Raw genomic sequence first — 22,130 nt, forward strand, 5'->3', positions numbered from 1 at the left:
GGGTTGTTTGTTTGCTTATTGTTGAATTTTAGAAGTTCTTTATATATTTTGGATAATGGTCCTTTATCAGTCATCTTTTGCAAATTTTTTCTTCAAGTCTGTGGTTTGTCTTGTTATTCTCTGATACTGTGTTTTACAGAGCAGAAGTTTTAAATTAAGTCCTGTTTATCATTATTTTTTTTTTCTTTAATGAATGGTGCCTTGGATGTATGTGAAGTCATCTAGGTTTTCTCCTATGTTATAAGAATTTGATAGTTTGACATTTTACATTTAGGTCTGCCATCCATTTTGAGTTCATTTTTATGAAGGATGTAAGGTCTGTGTCTAGATTAATTTTTGGTGGTAAGGGGAGGAGAAGCATTCTGTAGGCCTGTGTGTAGATCGTAGTCTTTTTATGAGCCTGTGCTTCTGGACTGTGAACGTCTCAACTGTTCTCAATTCCCTGCTCCTGCCATTTCTGCCAAAGGAGTTAGGGTGGCTGGAGAGGGCTGAAGGTGATTTCCCTTCCTTCAGGCCAGTTAGGCTCTGATAAACCCCGAGCAGTTTAGGCTCTGTTTATTGCTCCCAAGGGTAGACCTTGTTATGAACAGAACACTCCGGTATATTTTAAAATGGTTGCCTTTCCCTTTCCAAGAGGGCATTTTTCTCAGACAGAACATAGTAGAGCTCTTGGAGGTGAAACGCACAGAAGTGTGGGAAATCCCCTCTCCCCTTGACTGGGTCCACCTGGGGTTTCTCTCAAACTTGGCTACGTTAAGCCTCTAGCAGTTCATCATCAAGTGTAATCGAGGTTTCTGTGCCCCAGCACTGATTCCTGCAAATGTGTCTGCTGGTCGGTTTGTTTTGGTATGTTGTTCTTCTCTGTACTGGCCTGTCTCTGCAGTTTTGGGAGCAGTCATTTGCCTGTGAATTCTTTTAAATCTAAGATAAGTTGTTGATCTTTCATTTGTTCAGCTTTTTATTTGTTGTTAGGATGAAATGACAACTTGCAAGTGTCTTATGTGCTGGACCAGAAATCAGAAGTCTGTATTAATTTTCATAGGTGAAAAATACATGATCTTTAATTTTTAAAAAGGTGTTTAAATTGATGTTTGTCAAGTCAATGAAACTATAAAGTTAGAGGTACTGTACTATAAAAGTGGAAATAATTGCTATTTGACAAAAATTTTAGTATTGTAAATATATTCAAAGGTCATAAAATACAAAATGAAATATTCTTCCCTATCTTAAACCTATCAAGTTGATTAGAACTAGTTCAAATGGAAGTAGCAAATTTTTAGAAGTTTAAAAAGTAAGACCTACAATGAGATTAAGGGGATTCATAATTTTTCAGATTTTTTTTTCAAATGAAACAGTTTAATTTGTTGTTCTTTAATCACTAAGTTGTGTCTCACTCTTTGTGACCCTGTTGTCTGCAGCAGGTCAGGCTCCTCTGTCCTGCACTGTTTCCTGGGGTTTGCTCAGATTCATGTCTATTGAATTGGTGATGCTAACCATCTCATTCTCTGCCACGCCCTTCTCCTTTTGCCTTAAATGTTTCCCAGCATGAGGGTCTTTTCCAGTGAGTCAGCTCGTCGCATCAGATGGCCAGAGTAATTATTCATATATAAATAAATACCTTGTGTCTATGTGTGTGTGTATCTATATAAATTTCATAGAAGATAATGCTTAATTATGCTTTTGCCACAAGGTTTTCCAGTTTTTCTCAGCCATGGCTACACATTAGAATGATTTGTGGCACTGGAGGGAAAAAATGAAATAAAACAATGCCCAAACATGTGCTTAGATTTCCACTCTAGATAGAAAATTCTGATTTAGTGAGTCTGGCATGGAGTTTGACATTTGTAATTTCTTTTTTGTTGTAATTGTTCGTGGCTGCTTATGATGTAGAGCCAGAATTAAAGACTGGTTAAATGTTTGGTAGACAGGGTAATAGTACTCTTTGTGAGGCAAATGGTAGATAAGAAACACATTCAATACAGTGTATGTAGAGAGGATGTCATTTTAAAGCAGTCATAACATCTTGAGATTTGTGGTATAACCATGAGGAAACAAGCTGACACTTTGTTCTGTCATTGCCTTTGGAGACATTGCTGTGAAACTGAGGTACGGAGTATTTATGAAGGTGAAAAGGAACTGGAATTCTGGGTGTGCCTTACTCATCTTCCTAGCAGTGTATCACTGGACATGAGAAACGGTAGTGAAAGACCATGGAGTCTGATTAAGAGGTTGGAAAGTCTAATCTTAGATTTGCAGGTGATGCTTAAACCGATCAGATGAGGCAGGCAGGGGCACGGTTCACAGGTGAGAACGCTGCAGCCCACATAGGTTGTCTTAGTTATCACGGTTCAGTTTGCATATTTCCCATTTTTTTTTCTGGTTATCTGCTACCTTTTAGAACTTTCTTTGAGAACAGATTGTATGTATTGTTTGCCCTTTTATTTGTTGCCCCATTTATTCCTCATAACAGTACAGAATAACAGAATTGAAAGCTTTCACATGCAACATGATTTGTTTATGTTCACACAGAGTAAATGGTAGGCTAAAGCTCATTCTCTTTTCATTTTCGGAATCCTTTTGTCAATATTCTTTGACCACACTATGGCGGTATTTGGAATTTATCTTTGTTACTGAGAAATAATCACATTACAGTTGAAGACTTAGGCCATTAAAAGTAAAAAATCATCCACTGACCTTTTCTTCACAGAAGAGTATGCTGGTTCAGAGTAGACACCTTGAAGTCTTACTGGAATCCTTGAAGAAGTATGAATTACCCTGTTTGCTGAAAGTCTAAGGATGTACTAAAAGAAGTGGTAACAGAAGTTAGTGGAAATCTTCTGGCTTTTTGATGGATTCAAATGCTGCGCCTGGGCTTACTGTTTTTAATGGCATCAGGGAAGAACAGTTTACTCTTAAAAGTCTTTCTGGGTTTGTTGGCAGAATATCTGCTCAAAGTTACATTCACAGAATGTTACATAATTAAACATGGGATAATTTATTAGTTACTAATTTATGAGTTCATGAAAAATATGGTTATCTACACCCTCGTTTTAAACTTTGCAGCATATAAATGTATTTTCCGATACTGCACAGGATATCAAAGTCCTCCAGTTGCTTTCTACTGTATTAATACTTGAGTCTTCTGTTTCTGGTTGCAAAATTGAATATGTCACTTCTGTTGCTGTTGGAACAATACTGATACTTTCTTTGACCTTTTCTTGGTTGACAGGAATTGATGAACAGATTCTTTAAGAAGATAAATAATTAAAAGATCTTAATAGTTTACTAAGTACTTTATGTAGCACTGATCATTACCACACTCTTCATAAAAGCAGAGGTTGTCCAAGCATGTGTATAGCGCATAGTGGCAATGACGGTAGTGAAGTTTGCTGAGGAATTATTCTTTCAGAACGTGAGATTGGCTGAGGTCCCGTTGCCTGCTTCTTTTACCATTTTCTATTCTATTTTGCTGACAGTACAGTGGAAAAATCCCAGAAGAAAGAAGCAGCAATAAGAGGAGCTATTGCTATGATTGTAATACCGACCTAACAAATGACTGGAAGGTCAAATGAATAGGCTGGAAATATAGATTTCCTTGAATTTTGAGCTATAATTGCCCCTAAAGACAATCTAGTCTTGTCTCCTGATAGAAATAAGAACTTTGAACGTGTTTCTAGTATCCTGTACTTTTGGTTGACTTTCTGGAAAATGAGCTTAATTTTACCTAAGCAGATATGACAGGACGTAAACAGGTTTCTTAGATTTTATAAAGTCATTCATTCATAGATATTTATTAAATGCCTGCTATGTGCCAAACACTATTGCAGGTTCTGGGAGTGAAGAGAGAAGATCACCATATTCCTATTACCTGAAACTCTTAAAAGCCTAGGTAGGCTGTAAGGAGGGCTTTCAAACCTTTATTGGTTTTATGGTATTTACTTGCTACTAAAAGTTACATTTGGTCTGGTTTTATTGTTTCAGATTAGTCTGACTTTCCTAGTCTCAACTATAAGTGTTTCCTCTATATTCTCAGTTTTTAAATGACTTGAAATAAGTCAGGTGATGTTTAGATGTGAAAATTGGTCCTTTCTTTCTGGGAAGTGAGGTTTGATGATGGTGTGTTCGTGTTTGTGTCTCTGTGTATGTCCTGGAGTTATTAATAGACTGCATGAGTTCAAACCCCAGCTTCCTTACTAACTAGCTCTATGGCTTTGGGTAACTTATTTAACCTTGCGTATAAGTTTCCTCATTTGTAAAAATGTTGCTTATAATAGAGGGTGCTTTTTGTGAGGTGATACATGTATAGTGCTTGACACATTGTTTTCAACAAATGTTAGCTGCTATGATGATACTAATGATGCATTTACTTCTTTACTCCCTCCATTACCAACGACATATATGTGTTTGTGTGTGTGTGTGTGTGTGTATAAAACCGTTTAGGCAACTGAATGAATGCTTATTTTGAATTTAAATTTGGTACGGTAGTATAAAAGATTCTCCTAGATCTAGTAGATCTTTGTTTCTGCTTATGTGTCCTTGTCCTTACATATATCTTCCTGATTATTCTTCATTAATAGCTAGTTTTATTATATTACTTATTCCTGTAAATATTTCTCTCTCCCCCTCCCCCCCACCCATTGCTTTCTTAGAGAATTCCCTGTAGGACATCTGGGCCTATCTAAAACATTCATAAGATATTTGGTCCATGCCAAAAGCTTATTGAATTTGGTCCTGTCTAAAATATCTGTGAGCATACTTGATCTATGCAAAATGGCTTTGGACAGGACCAAATTTCAGGAACCTGATGGTATGGACCCAATGTCTTAATGGTCATTTGAGACAGGATTCAATGTCTACTCACCTTGAGGGTCACGTCTACTCACCTTGAGGGTCATGTCTACATTCAGAGATCATGTCTGTATTCAGAGACTCTGCTCCCAGTCAAACAGCCTCATCTTTTGAAGTTCCTCTTCAGGAGTCTTGCTGGTTGATACTTGTCTGGACAAGAACCACGAGTGTAGCTGTGCAGGAAGTGTCTGGCATATGTCATAGGTCAGGTATATTGTTGGTTTACTCCAGAAACAAAGATGACTGGTAGGATTAGGTAGATATTAAAGCCTTTGATGTTCAAGCTGGTTTTAGAAAAGGCAGAGGAACCAGAGATCAAATTGCCAACATCCACTGGATCATGGAAAAACCAAGAAAGTTCCAGAAAAACATCTATTTCTGCTTTATTGACTATGCCAAAGCCTTTGTGTGGATCACAATAAACTGTGGAAAATTTTGAGAGAGATGGGAATATCAGACCACCTGACCTGCCTCTTGAGAAACCTGTATGCAGCTCAGGAAGCAACAGTTAGAACTGGACATGGAACAACAGACTGGTTTTAAATAGGAAAAGGAGTTCGTCAAGGCTGTATTTTGTCACCCTGCTTATTTAACTTCTATGCAGAGTACATCATGAGAAACGCTGGACTGGAAAAAACACAAGCTGGAATCAAGATTGCTGGGAGAAATATCAATAACCTCAGATATGCAGATGACATCACCCTTATGGCAGAAAGTGAAGAGGAACTCAAAAGCCTCTTGATGAAAGTGAAAAAGGAGAGTGAAAAAGTTGGCTTAAAGCTCAACATTCAGAAAACGAAGATCATGGCATCCGGTCCCATCACTTCATGGGAAATAGATGGGGAAACAGTAGAAACAGTGTCAGACTTTATTTTTTTGGGCTCCAAAATCACTGCAGATGGTGATTGCAGCCATGAAATTAAAAGACGCTTACTCCTTGCAAGAAAAGTTATGACCAACCTAGATAGAGCATATTGAAAAGCAGAGACATTACTTTGCTGACTAAGGTCCATCTAGTCAAGGCTATGGTTTCTCCAGTAGTCATGTATGGATGTGAGAGTTGGACTGTGAAGAAGGCTGAGCGCCGAAGAATTGATGCTTTTGAACTGTTGTGTTGGAGAAGACTCTTGAGAGTCCCTTGGACTGCAAGGAGATCCAACCAGTCCATTCTAAAGGAGATCAGCCCTGGGATTTCTTTGGAAGGAATTATGCTGAAGCTGAAACTCCAGTACTTTGGCCACCTCATGTGAAGAGTTGACCCATTGGAAAAGACTCTGATGCTGGGAGGGATTGGGGGCAGGAGAAGGGGACAACAGAGGATGAGATGGCTGGATGGCATCACTGACTCGATGGACGTGAGCCTGAGTGAACTCCGGGAGTTGGTGATGGACAGGGAGGCCTGCCGTGCTGCAATTCATGGGGTCGCAAAGAGTTGGACACGACTGAGTGACTGAACTGAACTGAAGGGAAAGCCTTTGATAGGTAAGCTGTAGACAAATTGAGACTAAATGTATCTAAGGTACAAAGATTGCAACATTTTAAAAAGAATACATTGGAGTTCAGAATTAGAAGGTAAGATAAATTGACAAAAAAGGAATATCAGTGTAGCGTTATCTCAGCTATACTTTCTAGTTGTGACTTGAGAGAAGTCATTTTCTCTGTGCTTCAGTTTCCTTATCTGTATGTGTGCTATCACTTCAGTTGTGTCTGACTGTATGAGACCCTATGGTCTCTAACCTGCCAGGCTCCTCTGTCCGTGGGATTCTCCAGGCAAGAATACTAGATTAAGTTGCTGTGCCCTCCTCCAGGGGATCTTCCAGTCCAGGGATCGAACCCACATCTCATGTCTCTTGCATTGGCAGGAGGGTTCTTTACCACTAGCGTCACCTGGGAAGCCCCCTTATATGTTTATATGAGGGATGTTTTATATTCTTAATGGTTGTGAGGATTGAATGAATTAATATGTATACTAAGTTTAATATAATGCCCGACATACAGAAAATGCTCTCCGTTTCCTGTTATTACATGGAATTAATAGATATTTACATTTTAATCTGTATTCTAGTATATTGTAAGAGACTGATAGCATTCATTGGTGATATAACTTGCCACAGTTACAAACATATTTATGTGGTTCTTCATTATATTTTTAGCCTATGGTATTTAAAAATGACAGTACAGGAATAAAAATACTAGAGAAAAGATAGTTGTTTCTAAAAGCAGTATTCCAGAATGACATACGTCTACTTTTCAGATTTGTTTAGTGACTTGGGAAAAATTGGGTGCTCTATAGATCAACTACCTTTCACTTTAAATGAAAGAAAAAGACTAGGGCCAGAATAAAGCATATTAAATATATGTAGCTTGGTTCTGTATATTGCTGTTTTTAACTTTTTTTTCTAGAAGAGATAGCTGTCTTATTTCTTTTAGATCTGAAATCTCTGAGATTTCTGACTATCAACAGAAAGTAGCTGATTAGATCGATGCATAATCTAATTCTAAATCTCAGCCTAAGTAAATAGCTTGTATTGAATATCAGGCCAAGGAAATATTTGTCTGTTATATAACTTTATCAATTGCTATAAAAAGCCCACACATACCATAAACTCCTTAATGAAATTCATGACAGCTTTGGTCGTCCGGGAGTAGAATGTTACTGCCAACATGACAGTGGAGCTGCGGTAATTCAGCTTCAGTTCCTGATAAATGAGGTTAGTGAGTTGCTTTAATCTCTCTTTGCTTACCTATGAAATAGGGCCATATCCCATCTTTCAGAATTCTTGCATGCAATTATATTTTAATATTTGAGTAAAACCAAATTTCTTGTAGGCCAGTGCTAATAGTAATTCACTTTAAGGCATCATCGTGGACAATTACATAAATAATGTAAGATGTTTCTCTAAAGAGTGTTGAAAATAGAATGACATAAGGTAAGATCTTTTTGGTACAATGTGCTTGATTTAAATTTTATTCCACAGATATTGAAAGTTATGTAACTTATAAAAATCTGCATTAATTTTTTTCAAAGATTGATCTTATTATAAATAACAAAATGTACTTCTTGCCAATGAGTTGTTTTGACATACAACCAGGAAAGCAAAATCCATTAGACACTGGTTATTGTCCAGAGTTCTTGCTGTATCACTTATTGGGTGAAGTAATTGATATCTTTCTTTCCAATACAGTGTAAAGTTGGGAGGGAATTAGAGATACATCATTTTATTAACAGAATAAACAATGTGTTTGCAGATTTTAAACAAGTTTGAGCAGCTCTGACAATAGATGTTTTCAGATGTAGGGACAGGCAGGAAAAGTTCGTCATAGAACAAAAGCAAATTACTCTAGAAAAGATTCTGCTGTACTTGGATGTGAGGGTAGTTTGTGGGCATTCCTTTTGCCCCTGGGTCCTTGGGTTCCATGGAATGAATTTTTAGATGTAAATAAGAGAAAGAAAATATTTTCCTTCATATCAGAGGATTTAAGTGAGGCAGTAGGAATATACAGAGCTAAAGAGAGTAATATAAAGATTTTAGTAAAACTAAAAAGGGTAATATATTTTAATAAAACTGTGATCCAAATGATACACAGTTGTGTAGGTTTTTCAAGGTCAGAAGGAAAAACTTCAGTATTCAATTCAGTATTCTGTGTAAGATTGAGTAATAGGCCTTATAAAATGTTAAGATACACATAAAAAATCACTATGTAGAAAGGTGTTGAATCCATATGTGAGATTTTTTTCCTTTTTTAAAAAAATTATGAAATAATTAGAATGGTCACTAGCTTCAAGATAGAGACCCTATGTACGCTCTCCCCTTTCCCCCTTAGTAATGTTTTACATAACAATAGTAAAATATTAAGCCAGGAGAATGACATCAATACTATTAACTAGACTACAAGCCTTATTTTGATTTCACCACCAGTTTCTACACTCTATTGTGTGTATGCGTGTATGAAGTGAAGTGAAGTGAAGGTGTTCAGTCATGTCTGACTCTTTGCGACCCCGTGGACTGTAGCCCACCAGGCTCCTCTGTCCATGGCATTCTCCAGACAAGAATACTGGAGTGGGTTGCCATTTCCTCCTCCAGGGGATCTTCCCAACCCAGGGATTGAACCCAGGTCTCCCGCACTGCAGGCAGATGCTTTAACCTCTGAGCCACCAGGGAAGCCCTGTATGCGTGTATAGTTTCGTGCAATTTTATTGCATACATACATTTCATGTAATGACCAACAGGAACAAGGTACAGGTCAGTACCGGCACATAAAGGAATGCCCTCAGGCTACCTCTTTATACTTGCAGCCCTTACTGCTCTCAGTCCCTAATACTTGGCAACTGCTAACCTATTCTCCGTCTTTATATTTCTGTGAAGATCACTGTTTTTTACAGCAATATGAGCAATGTAAATAACATTGCAAATTGATTAACTATGCACCTAAATTTGGTGTACCCTGGTAGCTCAGGTAAAGAATCCACCTGCAATGCAGGAGACCCCGGTTCAATTCCTGAATCAGGAAGATCCCCTGGAGAAGGGACAGGCTACCCTCTCCTGTATTCTTGGGCTTCCTTTGTGACTCAGCTGGTAAAGAATCTGCCTGCAATGTGGGAGACCTGGGCTTGATCCCTGGATTAGAAAGATCCCCTGGAGGAGGGCATGGAAACCGACTCCAGTATTCTTGCCAGGGAAATTCCTGTGGACAGAGGAGCCTGGTGGGCTACAGTCTGTGGGGTCGCAAACAGTCAGGCACGAGTGAGCAACTAAACACAGCTCACCTAAATTTTAGAAGTCTTAACTAGTCGATTACAAATCTTATAATCTTATTAGTTGATTATATATCTGAATTGATCTTAACTAGGAAGGCGATGGCACCCCACTCCAGTACTCTTGCCTGGGAAATCCCACGGGCAGAGGAGACTGATTGGCTACAGTCTGTGGGGTCGCTAAGAGTCAGACACGACTGACCGACATCACTTTCACTTTTCACTTTTCACTTTCATGCATTGGAGAAGGAAATGGCAACCCACTCCAGTGTTCTTGCCTGGAAAATCCCAGGGACAGAGGAGCCTGGTGGGCTGCCATCTATGGGGTTGCACAGAGTCAGACATGACTGAAGTGACTTAGCAGCAGCAGCAGTCATTATTCATAATGCAGGATTGTTTTCTGTAGAATTTATCATAAAGTTCTTTGATATTTTACATGTTTAAATGTTACACTTTAAGTACTTCAAAATGACAGTTTTAAAACAAGCTTAGGAAATATGACTGTTTAAATGGGAGTGGCTATGGAAATGTGAAAATTGAGAGTAGCTGTTTGCTTTCAGTTTTGGAAAACCATTATGTAGGTACATGAGCCACCATAGACAGTCAGCTGTGTTTTGGCTCTACATTTTCTCTTCTTCCTTGAGATACTGACATGGGACAGACATCTTGAGAAAGAAGATAACCCGGTCTGAAACTATGGTGGAAGTAAGAAGGAAGAGTACAAATCTTGGATACTCTGAATCCTTTGAGTTTTCTGCTTCAGAGTGATGAAGATGCCTTCTAGTGAAAAGGAGAGTATATGGACTTCTGCTTTCCAATTAGTTATATTGGGGCAATAGGCGTAGTTTACCCAGTAGAGTAGCCCTCATCGAATTTCAAAGGTAGAAAGGACTTGGTGAGATCATTGAATGTAAATCATCTTCAGAGCTGTTTTAGTTCTCTTGGATAAATGATAAACTCTTCCTATTTTAAAAGAGATATTTTAAGATTTCTCATCATAACCTGAAGGATTGGAATTGCAAATCTTTTTTGAAATTAAAATAAGTTCTTCATGCTGCATCTATTATCTTCTTCTCTATGAGATGAAGAGTATCTTCTTCCTCTTTTGAGGAAAAACATTCATATGTTTTAATAAATCAGCCTTAGTCTATAGATTTTTAATCCAGTTTACACATCAAATCACTGCTGGCGATTGAAAAAATAAATCTGCAGTAGTTCTTGCTCTAAAAATTCTGATTTGTCAGGTTGGAGGTGAGACTGAGTCACCTGCATGATTCTCACACAGTGCCAAAGGTTTTCTTTTTCAGACCTGATAGAATAGCCAAAACTATTAAACACTAACTTTCTAAATTAGTCAGATTCTTCAAAAATCTAAGAGTACATTCATTTGTCTTAAGCCAAATCAAAGTTACCTCATACCATATATTTTAGTCAAGGGAGTATGTATGATAAGGACAAAATAACTTAAAATGGTCTGACTTCTAATTTTACATAACTAGTTGTTGATAGCTGTGTCCAACTAGATCCTAGTATCAGTTCAGTTCAGTTGCTCAATCATGTCTGATTCTTTGTTACCCCATGGACTTTAGCACACCAGGCTTCCCTGTCCATCACCAGCTTCCAGAACTTGCTCCAGTTCATGTCTATCGAGTCAGTGATGCCATCCAGCCATCTCATCCTCTGTCATCCCCTTCACTTCCTGCCTTCAGTCTTTCCCAGCATCACGGTCTTTTCTAATCAGTCAGCCGTTTGCATCAAGTGGCCAAAGTATTGGAGCTTCAGCATCAGTCCATCCCAATGAGTATTCAGGACTGATTTCCTTTAGGATTGACTGGTTTGATCTCCTTGCAGTCCAAGGGACTCTCAAGGGTCTTCTCCTACACCACAGTTCAAAAGTATTGATTGTTTGGGGCTCAGTTTTCTTTATAGTCCACCTCTCACATCCATACATGACCACTGGGAAAATCATGGCTTTGACTAAGCGGACCTTTGTCAGTAAAGATCCTAGTATACTTTTAGTTTATAAGATATTAAATTGTACTTTAATTAATTGTTGAAGTTTAAATGTAATTTTTATACATCCATATACACATAATACACTCTTCTACGTCTGAGGCTTAGAATTTGGGTGAGGCAAATGTTTCACAGAACTAAAGCTAATATTGGCAAAAAGCTTTGAAATTTGAGAAGAAGATTTTTTGGCAGCTCTTTTAGTAGCATTAATGTTTGTAAATATATTCTATATAAAGTATATTGCACTTTATTTTTAAGGGAGCTCTTGTGAGTGCCTTGGCTGATGACACCTTACATTTATGGAATTTACGTCAAAAGAGACCTGCCATACTACATTCACTTAAATTTTGCAGGGAAAGGTAAGAATTTCCTCAGTTATTTTATGTATATGCTATTTTTCACTTCTTGAAATTGTTTTTGAATATTATTCTTTAATTTTTTGTGCATGTGATGGATTTTGTATGCAATCTAAAAAATAATTCAAAAACTTAAGCTGCTATACAGTAAAAAGCAAATTTCCTTCCTTTTCATACCCATCTTCCTCTACAGAGGTACCCACAGAAATTTCTTTTGTGTCCCTCTAGAACTATATAAATACATAAGCAAAAGTCTCTGTATATAGCTTTTTTATTTGCATAAAGGTAAGGCATTACATATTCTCCGTGTAACTTGTGTTCATTTAATAAAGCTGATCGATTTTTTTCATGTTGCTATATTTAAATCTTTAGTCATTTTTATAACTGCATAATACTTCACTGTATGGAATTGCCATAATTTATTCAGACTGTCTTCATGAATTAACTGGAAGTTTGATATATCTAAGACTGGGTTTAATATGAATGAACATTTCTATCATGTTCAGTTTGTGGTTCATTATGCTCTGTGATGTTACATATTTCTGTGTCCACTTAGGCAAGTATATCTATAATATAAATTTGTAGAGGTGAAATGACTTAGTTATAAAAATCTCACATGACTTGTGAATTTTGTGGGTGATTAGAAAGGGCTTTTTCACTTCAATTTTGTTAAACATTCTCCCATGTTTTTTTTAAATGCTCTGAAAGCTGCATTTTTGTGCTTAAACTTTGATTCATGTGGAACTTCCTTTGGCATGAACTGTGCATAAGAAATGCAGTCTCCCCTCCCCATTGTTATGAGGTGTATTTTTTTGGTGTGTATATGTGTATTTGCTATGCTGTGCTTAGTCGCCCAGTTGTGTCATACTCTTTGTGACCCATGGTCTGTAGCCCACCAGGCTCCTCTGGTCCATGGGGATTCTCCAGGCAAGAATACTAGAGTGGGGTGCCATGCCCTACTCCAGGGACCTTCCCAACCCAGGGATCGAACCCAGGTCTCCCACATTGCAGGAGGATTCTTTACCATCTGAGCCCAGGAATATGGGAGTGGGTAGCCTGTCCCTTCTCCAAGGGATCTTCCCGACCCAAGAATCGAACCGGGGTCTCCTACGTTGCAGGTGAATTCTTTACCACTTGAGCTACCAGGGAAGCCCGTATATGTGTGTGTGTGTGTGTGTGTATATATGTATATCTGTGTGTATATATATATGTGCCTGTGTGTTAAGGTTAAGAAATCTGAATCTAGCTAGCATCTGAATGCAGTGGAGTTAGTGTCACGCCATGTCTATAAGAAGATAGGCATTAGACTCCCCAATCCATGTCCAAGAATCAGGCCATGTCCCTGCCTTGATAAATATCAATCCATTCAGATTATATAAACTGATCAGTCTGTTTGTGAATTTGGGCTTCTGCCCACAGTGGCCTTCCAAAGTAGACAAGCTAAAGAGGCTGCTGGGAATATAGCATAGACTTTTCTAGCCAACACCAGAGCATGTCTGCACTGTATGCCAGACCAGAGCTGGCAGGTGGTCAGTAGCATAGTTAGCTATTGGGCTACATCTCGTCTGGGAAGATAAATCCCTAAATGGATTGGAATCATGGTTCTACTACTAGAAGAGGGCAAATATGGTAGAGGAGTTTATGGAAGGAGGGAGCAGTGAGATAAGGGAGGAGGAGCAAGGAAAAAGTCAAGGTTCAGTTCTTCTCCACCCAACGGGAGTAGAGCCAGCCTATCAACTTGCTGGGCAGAGTGTCTTAGTCTGTTTGCCAGTGGGATCTCAGAAGAGGCTCTCCATCAGCCTCAAATGCCACTGGGCTGGTGAAAGTAGTTGTGGGCATCTTAGTACTCATCTTCTTGGTGTTGGTCTCAAAGCAACTACTGGCAATGGAAGTGTAGGTATATCAGAGTTGTTGTCAACCTGGTGCATTTTTACCCTCCAGAGGGCATTTGACACTGTCTGGAGACATTTTTTGTGCACTTGAATTGGGTTGGGTGAGCAGTGCTACTGTTATCTAGTGGATAAAACCACAGTTACTGTCAAACATATTAAAATGCACAAGACAGTCCCCCATAACAGAGAATTATCTGGTCCAAAACATCACTAGTGTCCTAGTTCATAAAAGCCTGCACTCTAGCACATCAAAGTGATATCATTTGATCACTGTGGGGTGCTGTGCAAGTTCTCTTAATCCACCACCCACTGAAGGGATTCTTCCAGGATGTAGAATTCTAGTAGAAGAATACCTCTGATAATTCATTTACCGGTGGCATGCCCATATTGCTCGCTGGGACACAGGAACGTGGCAGTATGTCATCCAAGTTCACAAACATACACTCCAGGTTATCATGGTAATCTTCATACAAGAAGGATCAGGCCTCAAGGAGTCCCACAGTGGTCAGAGTCCCATGATTGTCTGGTATGTAGCAAAGTCTCCTCTGTAGTACCCCTAAGGTTGGTTTCCAAAAAATTCTAATAAATGTGGATAAGGAGCTATAAGCTAGTCAGTAAGGTGCCTGTAGGCACATATATTGGCAAATGGATGGCACCTTTGTGTGAAATATGAAAAAGTAGCTCTTTTTGGTGGATACGACTTCAGAGTCCACCATTCTCCTCCTTAGTGGGGTGCCGTTGTGCAGGGTGCAGCCGATACAGTTGTATGAAGTGATCCTAAAAGTTACAAATCAAATCAGCTGATGGAGTTCCCCATTTTCAGTTCTGTAGTATACTCTACCCACCTCACCAGTAGAGACTTGTTGGTTCTGATCAGAGTTCAGCTTCCCCTCAGCCTTTATTGTGCTGTGCTTAATCACTCAGTCGTGTCTGACTCTGCGATCCCGTGGACTGTAGCTGGCCAGGCTTCTCTGTCCATGGGGATTCTCCAGGCAAGAATACTGGAGTGGGTCACCATGCCCTTCTCCAGGGGATCTTCCCGACCCAGGGCCTTTATTAGGACAACAAAAAGCAAGCCATGGTAGCATGGGTAACTTGGTTCTTGAGTATTCTCTCTGGATGAAATCCTCTAGGATGGCCACAAACCTCTATAGCAGCTGTTGTACCTCAGTGCTGAGGAATGGGCCCGATGCCTCATGGTAGAACTTTGTTGAGTTCTCTTGAGACTAAAGTTCAGATTTCCTCAAAAGGTAGGAAGGGGCGAGGTGCCCTTTGGGAGTTTGCTATTATGCAGCATTTGGTCTCAGGTGGGGAGGGGAAGGCATACTACTATGCCTACTACAGCTCTAGGAACCTGCCCTTGGTGGTAAGACTTATTCTGCCCCTCATCCTGAACTCTCTCATTTACGACTTTTGACTTTTCATCATGCCCTGTAATCTCTGGAAGCCTTCTGTAGGAGCAGCTGCCCCAGGCAGGAGGAGGGATGGAATCCTATCACTTCCTGCCCATCCTTCCATTTCCCTCATTTGCAGGTATCCGTTTTTATCTTTATACAACTGCTTTGCCTTCCGTTTTTATATCTGTATCAGTCAGAATAGTCTGGCATTATAAAATACTCTGAAAAATCTTAGAGTTAAAGGAACAACAGTTTATTTTTATTTATGCTATATGTTCTTTATGGATTTGCTGGAACACTCTTTATTATCATTATCATTTTTATTCCAGAATCTTGGCTGAGGAACAGCCAGTCTTTAGAGCATTACCAGTCAGTGTAGTAAAGAAAAAAAGAATATGGAGAAAAACGCTTGGCTCTTAAAACTTCTGCCTGGACGTGATATATATCTCTTCCATTCTCATTTCTTGGGCCAGAGCAAGGCACATGACCATCCCTAGTTTTACTCATCTCAATTAGAAGAAAAAAAGCTGGAATATTTATGAATACTTTTAACTAGTATGCTGCTGATTTTTATTATTGACATTGAAGTACAATAAACAGTAACCTAGTTAATTTTCCCCTCATTCCACAATGGATGTGGGCTAGCTTAATAGTTAAGTTACTCTGTTCAGTTCAGTTCAGTTGCTCAGTCGTGTCTGACTCTTTGCAACCCCGTGAATCGCAGCACCATCACCAACTCCCGGAGTTCACTCAGACTCACGTCCATCGAGTCCGTGATGCCATCCAGCCATCTCATCCTCGGTCGTCCCTTTCTCCTACTGCCCCCAATGCTTCCCAGCATCAGAGTCTTTTCTAATGAGTCAACTCTTCGCATGAGGTGGCCAAAGTACTGGAGTTTCAGCTTCAGCATCATTCCTTCCAAAGAAATCCCAGGGTTGATCTCCTTCAGAATGGACTGGTTGGATCTCCTTGCAGTCCAAGGGACTCTCAAGACTCTTCTCCAACACCACAGTTCAAAAGCATCAATTCTTCGGCACTCAGCCTTCTTCATAGTCCAACTCTCACATCCATACATGACCACTGGAAAAACCATAGCCTTGACTAGACGGACCTTAGTCGGCAAAGTAACGTCTCTGCTTTTGAATATGCTATCTAGGTTGGTCATAACTTTTCTTGCAAGGAGTAAGCGTCTTTTAATTTCATGGCTGCAGTCACCATCTGCGGTGATTTTGGAGCCCAAAAAAATAAAGTCTGACACTGTTTCCACTGTTTCCCCATCTATTTCCCATGGAGTGATGGGACTGGATGCCATGATCTTCGTTTTCTGAATGTTGAGCTTTAAGCCAACTTTTTCACTCTCCTCTTTCACTTTCATCAAGAGGCTTTTGAGTTCCTCTTCACTTTGTGCCATAAGGGTGATGTCATCTGCATATCTGAGGTTATTGATATTTCTCCCAGCAATCTTGATTCCAGCTTGTGTTTCTTCCAGTCCAGCGTTTCTCATGATGTACTCTGCATAGAAGTTAAATAAGCAGGGTGACAATATACAGCCTTGACGAACTCCTTTTCCTATTTGGAACCAGTCTGTTGTTCCATGTCCAGTTCTAACTGTTGCTTCCTGACCTGCATACAGATTTCTCAAGAGGCAGGTTAGGTGGTCTGTTATTCCCATCTCTTTCAGAATTTTCCACAGTTTCTTGTGATCCACACAGTCAAAGGCTTTGGCATAGTCAATAAAGCAGAAATAGATGTTTTTCTGGAACTCTCTTGCTTTTTCCATGATCCAGCAGATGTTGGCAATTTGATCTCTGGTTCTTCTGCCTTTTCTAAAACCAGCTTGAACATCAGGGAGTTCACGGTTCACGTATTGCTGAAGCCTGGCTTGGAGAATTTTGAGCATTGCTTTACTAGCATGTGAGATGAGTGCTATTTCATCTTTATTCTATGTATTTTTATTCTGAAACTAGGAAAGGCAGCAAAAGTATGAAAATTTTATAAATCTATTTTATTACATTCTGAACAATTGTTAAATGCATCAAAGTTTTTATTGTAATATAGTCTTATTTTAATAAATAGTTAAAATTTCTTATTTTAGTAGAAATTTACATAGGAATTACAATGATTTAATTGTAATTTTTCATAATGTGGATATTTTCTGGTTTTAACTTTTTGAAATTATGCTATAATATGTTTGGCCACTAAGTTGTGTCTGGCTCCTTTGCAACCCCAGAGACTGTGCTACAATATACATAACATAAAATTTACTATCTTAACCATTTTTAGATGCACAGTTCAGTTGTGTTAAGCAACCATATAATGTGGATATTTTGATAAGATTTCACTTCTATGATTAAGAAAAAAATGAAGAAATTGAAGTCTCAAATTTTGGTTTAACTATATGAATTTAGACATTACATCACTGCTTTGGTTTTTGGTTTTGGTAGAAACTTTGAATTTGACAAGTAAAATTCTATCTGGCAGTTGCCTTATCAGAATATGTTCAGTTTAGCTTCTGTGTTTCTTTTTTTCCTTTAAAGAAAGTTTAACTGGGAGAAAGTTGTGGTTTTATAATTACAACTATCTGCTAATCATTTTTCATCACCTTGAACTATCATGGCCAGGATTCTTTTTTTAAAAAGTTTCTATTGGAGTATAATTGATTTATAATGTTGTGTTAGTTTCTGCTGTACAACAAAGTAAATAGCCTGTATGTCTACATATATCCCTCCTTCTGAAACCTCCCTCCCATTTATCACTCCTCTAGGTCCTCACAGAGCACCAAGTTGAGTTCCCCTTGCTATAGAGCAGGTTCCCACTGTCTATTTCACACATGATAGTGTATATATGAGCATGACCAATATTCTTAACTACATTAAATTTTTTCATAATGGTTTTGAAGTAACAGTATATGAAACATTTCAAGATTAAAGAATAAATTTATATACCTATGCTTTCTTATGTAGGATCTGTTATTCTGTTAATGAAATTTCAAAGGCTAGAATTTTTCTCCATAAATATATTAGACACCTCAATAGCCAAGTCTTTATATTGAAACTAAAATATTTGTCTTAAAGGTACGTTTTCTTTTATTCTAACACTCTGATTTACAGTTTACTCTCTTATTTAAAGCTTTTCCATTTGATGATAGATATATATTTTTAGAGAATAAAATAAGCATGCATTCTAAACTAATGGTTAGGAAAATATATGGATTGATAGTCAATTAATAATCAAAATTTCATCTTAGCAATTATCAGTGGAGCATCAGTGACCAAAGTCCTCTAAAGAAAAAAAAAAAAGTAACCAATAATAAAGTAACCAATTCAGATACCAACATAGCAGTAGAGAGAGTTGATGCCTGTAATACTTTAGGAACTGACTGCTGCCATAGTGTCGGATTTTCTTAGTAGCATCAATAAAATAATGTAGGGACAAAAACTAATTTGTCTCATTATGTTCTTATTATAGTATTACCTAAATACTATTTTTGCATATTTATGAGGCTTAAAATTTGCTTAGTTTGCACAAGAACAAAGCATAGCTATAAAAGAAAATTTGGCTGGGTATCAGCCCTCAAAGTTTCTAGAGGTCTTCCAAATACTTTAAATTAATTCATTGCACATATTTAATGAGAAAAATATCATAATATTGGGACAGATTCTATACCTGGAATTACAGTTTTTGTGGTAATTGCAAAATATCAGCAAAATATTTTTCTTTGAAAGCAGCTTAATGAAAAGTATACATATGTTAGATTTGAAAGCAATTTGGTGAGAGGAAATTCAGAACTAGAACAAAGGAATGGAATGAAAGCCAGACCTGTTAGGGAGGCAGGCAGAGATCTACCGCTCTGGACAAATGCGTCCACAGAGAAAATTGCTTGCTCATATGGAAGTGATGAGTCACCTTGGGAATTCTCAGTGTAGAGAACCACACAATGAGACAAAATTTAAAAAGGGAACAGACATTCTCAGTGTTCAGAGAAAAAACAGTTGTGGACTGGTGACCTTGAGACTATAAAAGTCAGGAAGCGTTGGATAACTTCCTAGAGTAAATTTATAACTAAGGAATTCTGACAAGGAAATTGAGGCAGCCGAAGAGACCGATATACTTGCACCAGGGGTTTATAATGTACTCAGGTGACAGTGGTAAAGAATCCATTTGGCCAATGCAGAAGACACAAGAGACTCAGATGCAATCCTTGGGTCAGGAAGATCCCCTGGAGGAGGAAATAGTGACCCTCTCTAGTATTCTTGCCTGGGAAATGCCATGGACAGAGATGCCTGGTGGACTGCAGTCCATGGGGTCGCAGAAAAGTCAGACAAGACTGAGCATGCTTGCGCGCAGGTACAAAAAAGATGTAGAAGGAGAGGATCCCTGTAACGGATACCTAAAAATGTAGAAATCACTTTGGAGTCAAGCAGTAGGTAGAGTTGGAAGAATTGGGGGAAACATGATAGAAAAGCCTAAACTGCTTTGACTGGCTGTTTGTAGGACTCTGGACTCAGACTGCTGCCAGAGAGAGCTCAGAAAGAAGAGAGGAACATGACTTTGGAAACTGAAGGAAGAAGTTCCTTGTGCTATAGCAGCAGAAAGCTTAACAGAAGTGTCTCTTTGTACCATGTTTAAATGTTAACTTGTATATTTAGCTGAAGAGATTTCCAAGGAAAGGCTTAGAGGTGTGATCTGACTTTTTCTTGCTGCTTTATAGTAAAATTCAAGAGGAGAGGAATAAATTGAGAGAAAGCATTTTTAAATGAACTAGGACTTGATTTGGGAAATTCTTAACCTTGATCTATTTGGCACAAGACTGCTTCTGAAAGTGTGGCATAGGGAAAAACCTGAGGATGTGGCTGAACAACTTTTCGTTAAAAATCTTCAGCAGAACAAAAGGTCACAGTACTTAATTACATAAAGAGTTCTTTTAAGAGACTGAAAGTATGCCTTATAGACCTTCTCAACCAAACTAAACAGCTTGTAGGAAGTTTGAGTATCATTCTTCGGCCCTCTCAGCAGGAGCCTAGATAGAGAAGGTATTGCCTCCAGAAGATTTGTGGGTATGACTTTTTGTAACGCAAAAAACCCAGTGAAAGGTATTCAGGTCCACAACTTTCTTGAGAAAATTGTCTAAAAGAGCTATTGCCAGCTTGGACTTAAAGAGAGTATAGAATGAAAGGAGGCTACAGCAAAAGTACTTGGCTGTGAAAGTGAAGTTGCTCAGTCGTGTCCAACTCTTTGCAACCCCGTGGACTGTAGTCCACCAGGCTCCTCCGTCCATGGGATTCTCCAAGCAAGAATACTGGAGTGGGTTGCCATTCACTTCTTCAGGGGATCTTCCAACCCAGGGATCAAACCCAGGTCTCCCACAATGTGGGCAGAGGCTTTAACCTCTGAGCCACCAGCGAAGCCCTTTCATGAGAAAGGATGATTAAGAGGGCAGAACTGGGGTACATGGAGGCTTACTCCCAGGCCTTGAAGCCTTATTAAGAAAAATCCAACATTTGGCCAGTTGGACTTCAGAAATGTTATGGACTCATTTTCACCTTCCCCTTCCCCCTATCTTGCACAGGAATTCCTACAATTGCTACGCTATGCCTGTTCAACCATGAATCCTTGAGGTGCTGGGAGCAGATAATCGGTCTCTTTAGTTTCAGATGTGGAATTGTGCCCAAGATCAAGACTGAATAGTTACACTCAGGACCCTCATCTGCTACAAATTTAGATAATGAGATTTGAATTTTTGAGTTGATGTTTGGATGAGATTTTGAAGTTGAATTAATGCAGTAATTGGTTGAGACTTTGGGGATATTGAGATAGGTAAATGTATTGCATTTCGTGGGGATGAATCTTTGAAGGTTGAAGGACAGATGATTAGAGGCAAAATTCTAAGATGGCCTCCAAGATTTTCACTCTTTGGTAAACACACACCTTCTCCTAATTATTCAGTTCTAATCTAAGTATTCTGCCATGAAGGAATTTTGCAAATGTAGTTGAGATCCCAAATCAGTTGCCCTTCATACAGGAAATTTATCTGATTGGCTTGGATTATCTGACTTAAAATGGCAATAAGTGAGTGGAATTACCCACATTGATTTGGCCTATCTCTGGAATTGAGTTTGGTTTAAGTGTCTCCCAGAGTATGTGGGTAACTTGAGGAAGATATGGGCACACTGATGAACCTCTGACTAGTGTTAGAAAGGAATGTACTGAAGAGTGGATGGTAGATAGGTAAAAAACCGTGTCCACGATACTTTCCACTGCCTTCAAAATGAAGTTGAAACGTCTACTCAGCATGCCCTAAAAGGTCTTGCAAGATCTGCAACCCTTCTTTTTACTCACTGTAGTTTCATTTCACTACATTTGTCCCTCGCTTTATGCATTATAATCCAGCCACCCTGTTTTTTCAGCTTTTTAATGAATTATCCTCTCTTCTGCTTATTTGTATGAGCTGACCGCCCTGCTCAAAAATCACCTACGATTCTCTTTCCATGGCCCACCAATGCCTTTTTATCTTTAAAATCTTGTCATTTCCTTTACAGATTTTTCTGTAAGTTCCCAAGTCTGGATTTTGTATTGCCACATAGTATGGAAAAGGAAATGGCAACCCACTCCAGTGTTCTTGCCTGGAGAATCCCAGGGATGGGGGAGCCTGGTGGGCTGCCGTCTCTGGGGTCACACAGAGTCGGACACGACTGAAGTGCCTTAACAGCATGGTGGGTGCTCTTTCCCTAAAACAGCACAAACCATTGTTGTTGTCTAGTCATTCAGTCATGTTCAACTCTTTGTGACTCCATGGACAGTAGCCCACCAGTCTCCTCTGTCCATGGGGATTCTTCAGGCAAGAGTACGGGAGTATTTTGCTCTTTCC

The 22,130-nt window shown here is 38.9% G+C and overlaps 1 protein-coding gene across 3 annotated transcripts in view; it reads left to right on the forward strand.

The window, feature by feature from the left end:
• Positions 1 to 22,130, forward strand: part of STXBP5 (syntaxin binding protein 5) — a 163,752-nt gene that overhangs the window by 15,172 nt on the left and 126,450 nt on the right. For all 3 annotated transcript variants that reach the window (XM_068984863.1, XM_068984864.1, XM_068984865.1), the window contains exons 3-4: positions 7,478 to 7,559; positions 11,876 to 11,976. In XM_068984863.1, the coding sequence (XP_068840964.1) occupies positions 7,478 to 7,559; positions 11,876 to 11,976 (183 nt within the window). The remainder of the gene's footprint in view (positions 1 to 7,477; positions 7,560 to 11,875; positions 11,977 to 22,130) is intronic.

This window comes from Capricornis sumatraensis, chromosome 13 (assembly GCF_032405125.1).
Source record: "Capricornis sumatraensis isolate serow.1 chromosome 13, serow.2, whole genome shotgun sequence".
In the NCBI taxonomy this organism is placed as follows: Eukaryota; Metazoa; Chordata; class Mammalia; order Artiodactyla; family Bovidae; genus Capricornis; species Capricornis sumatraensis.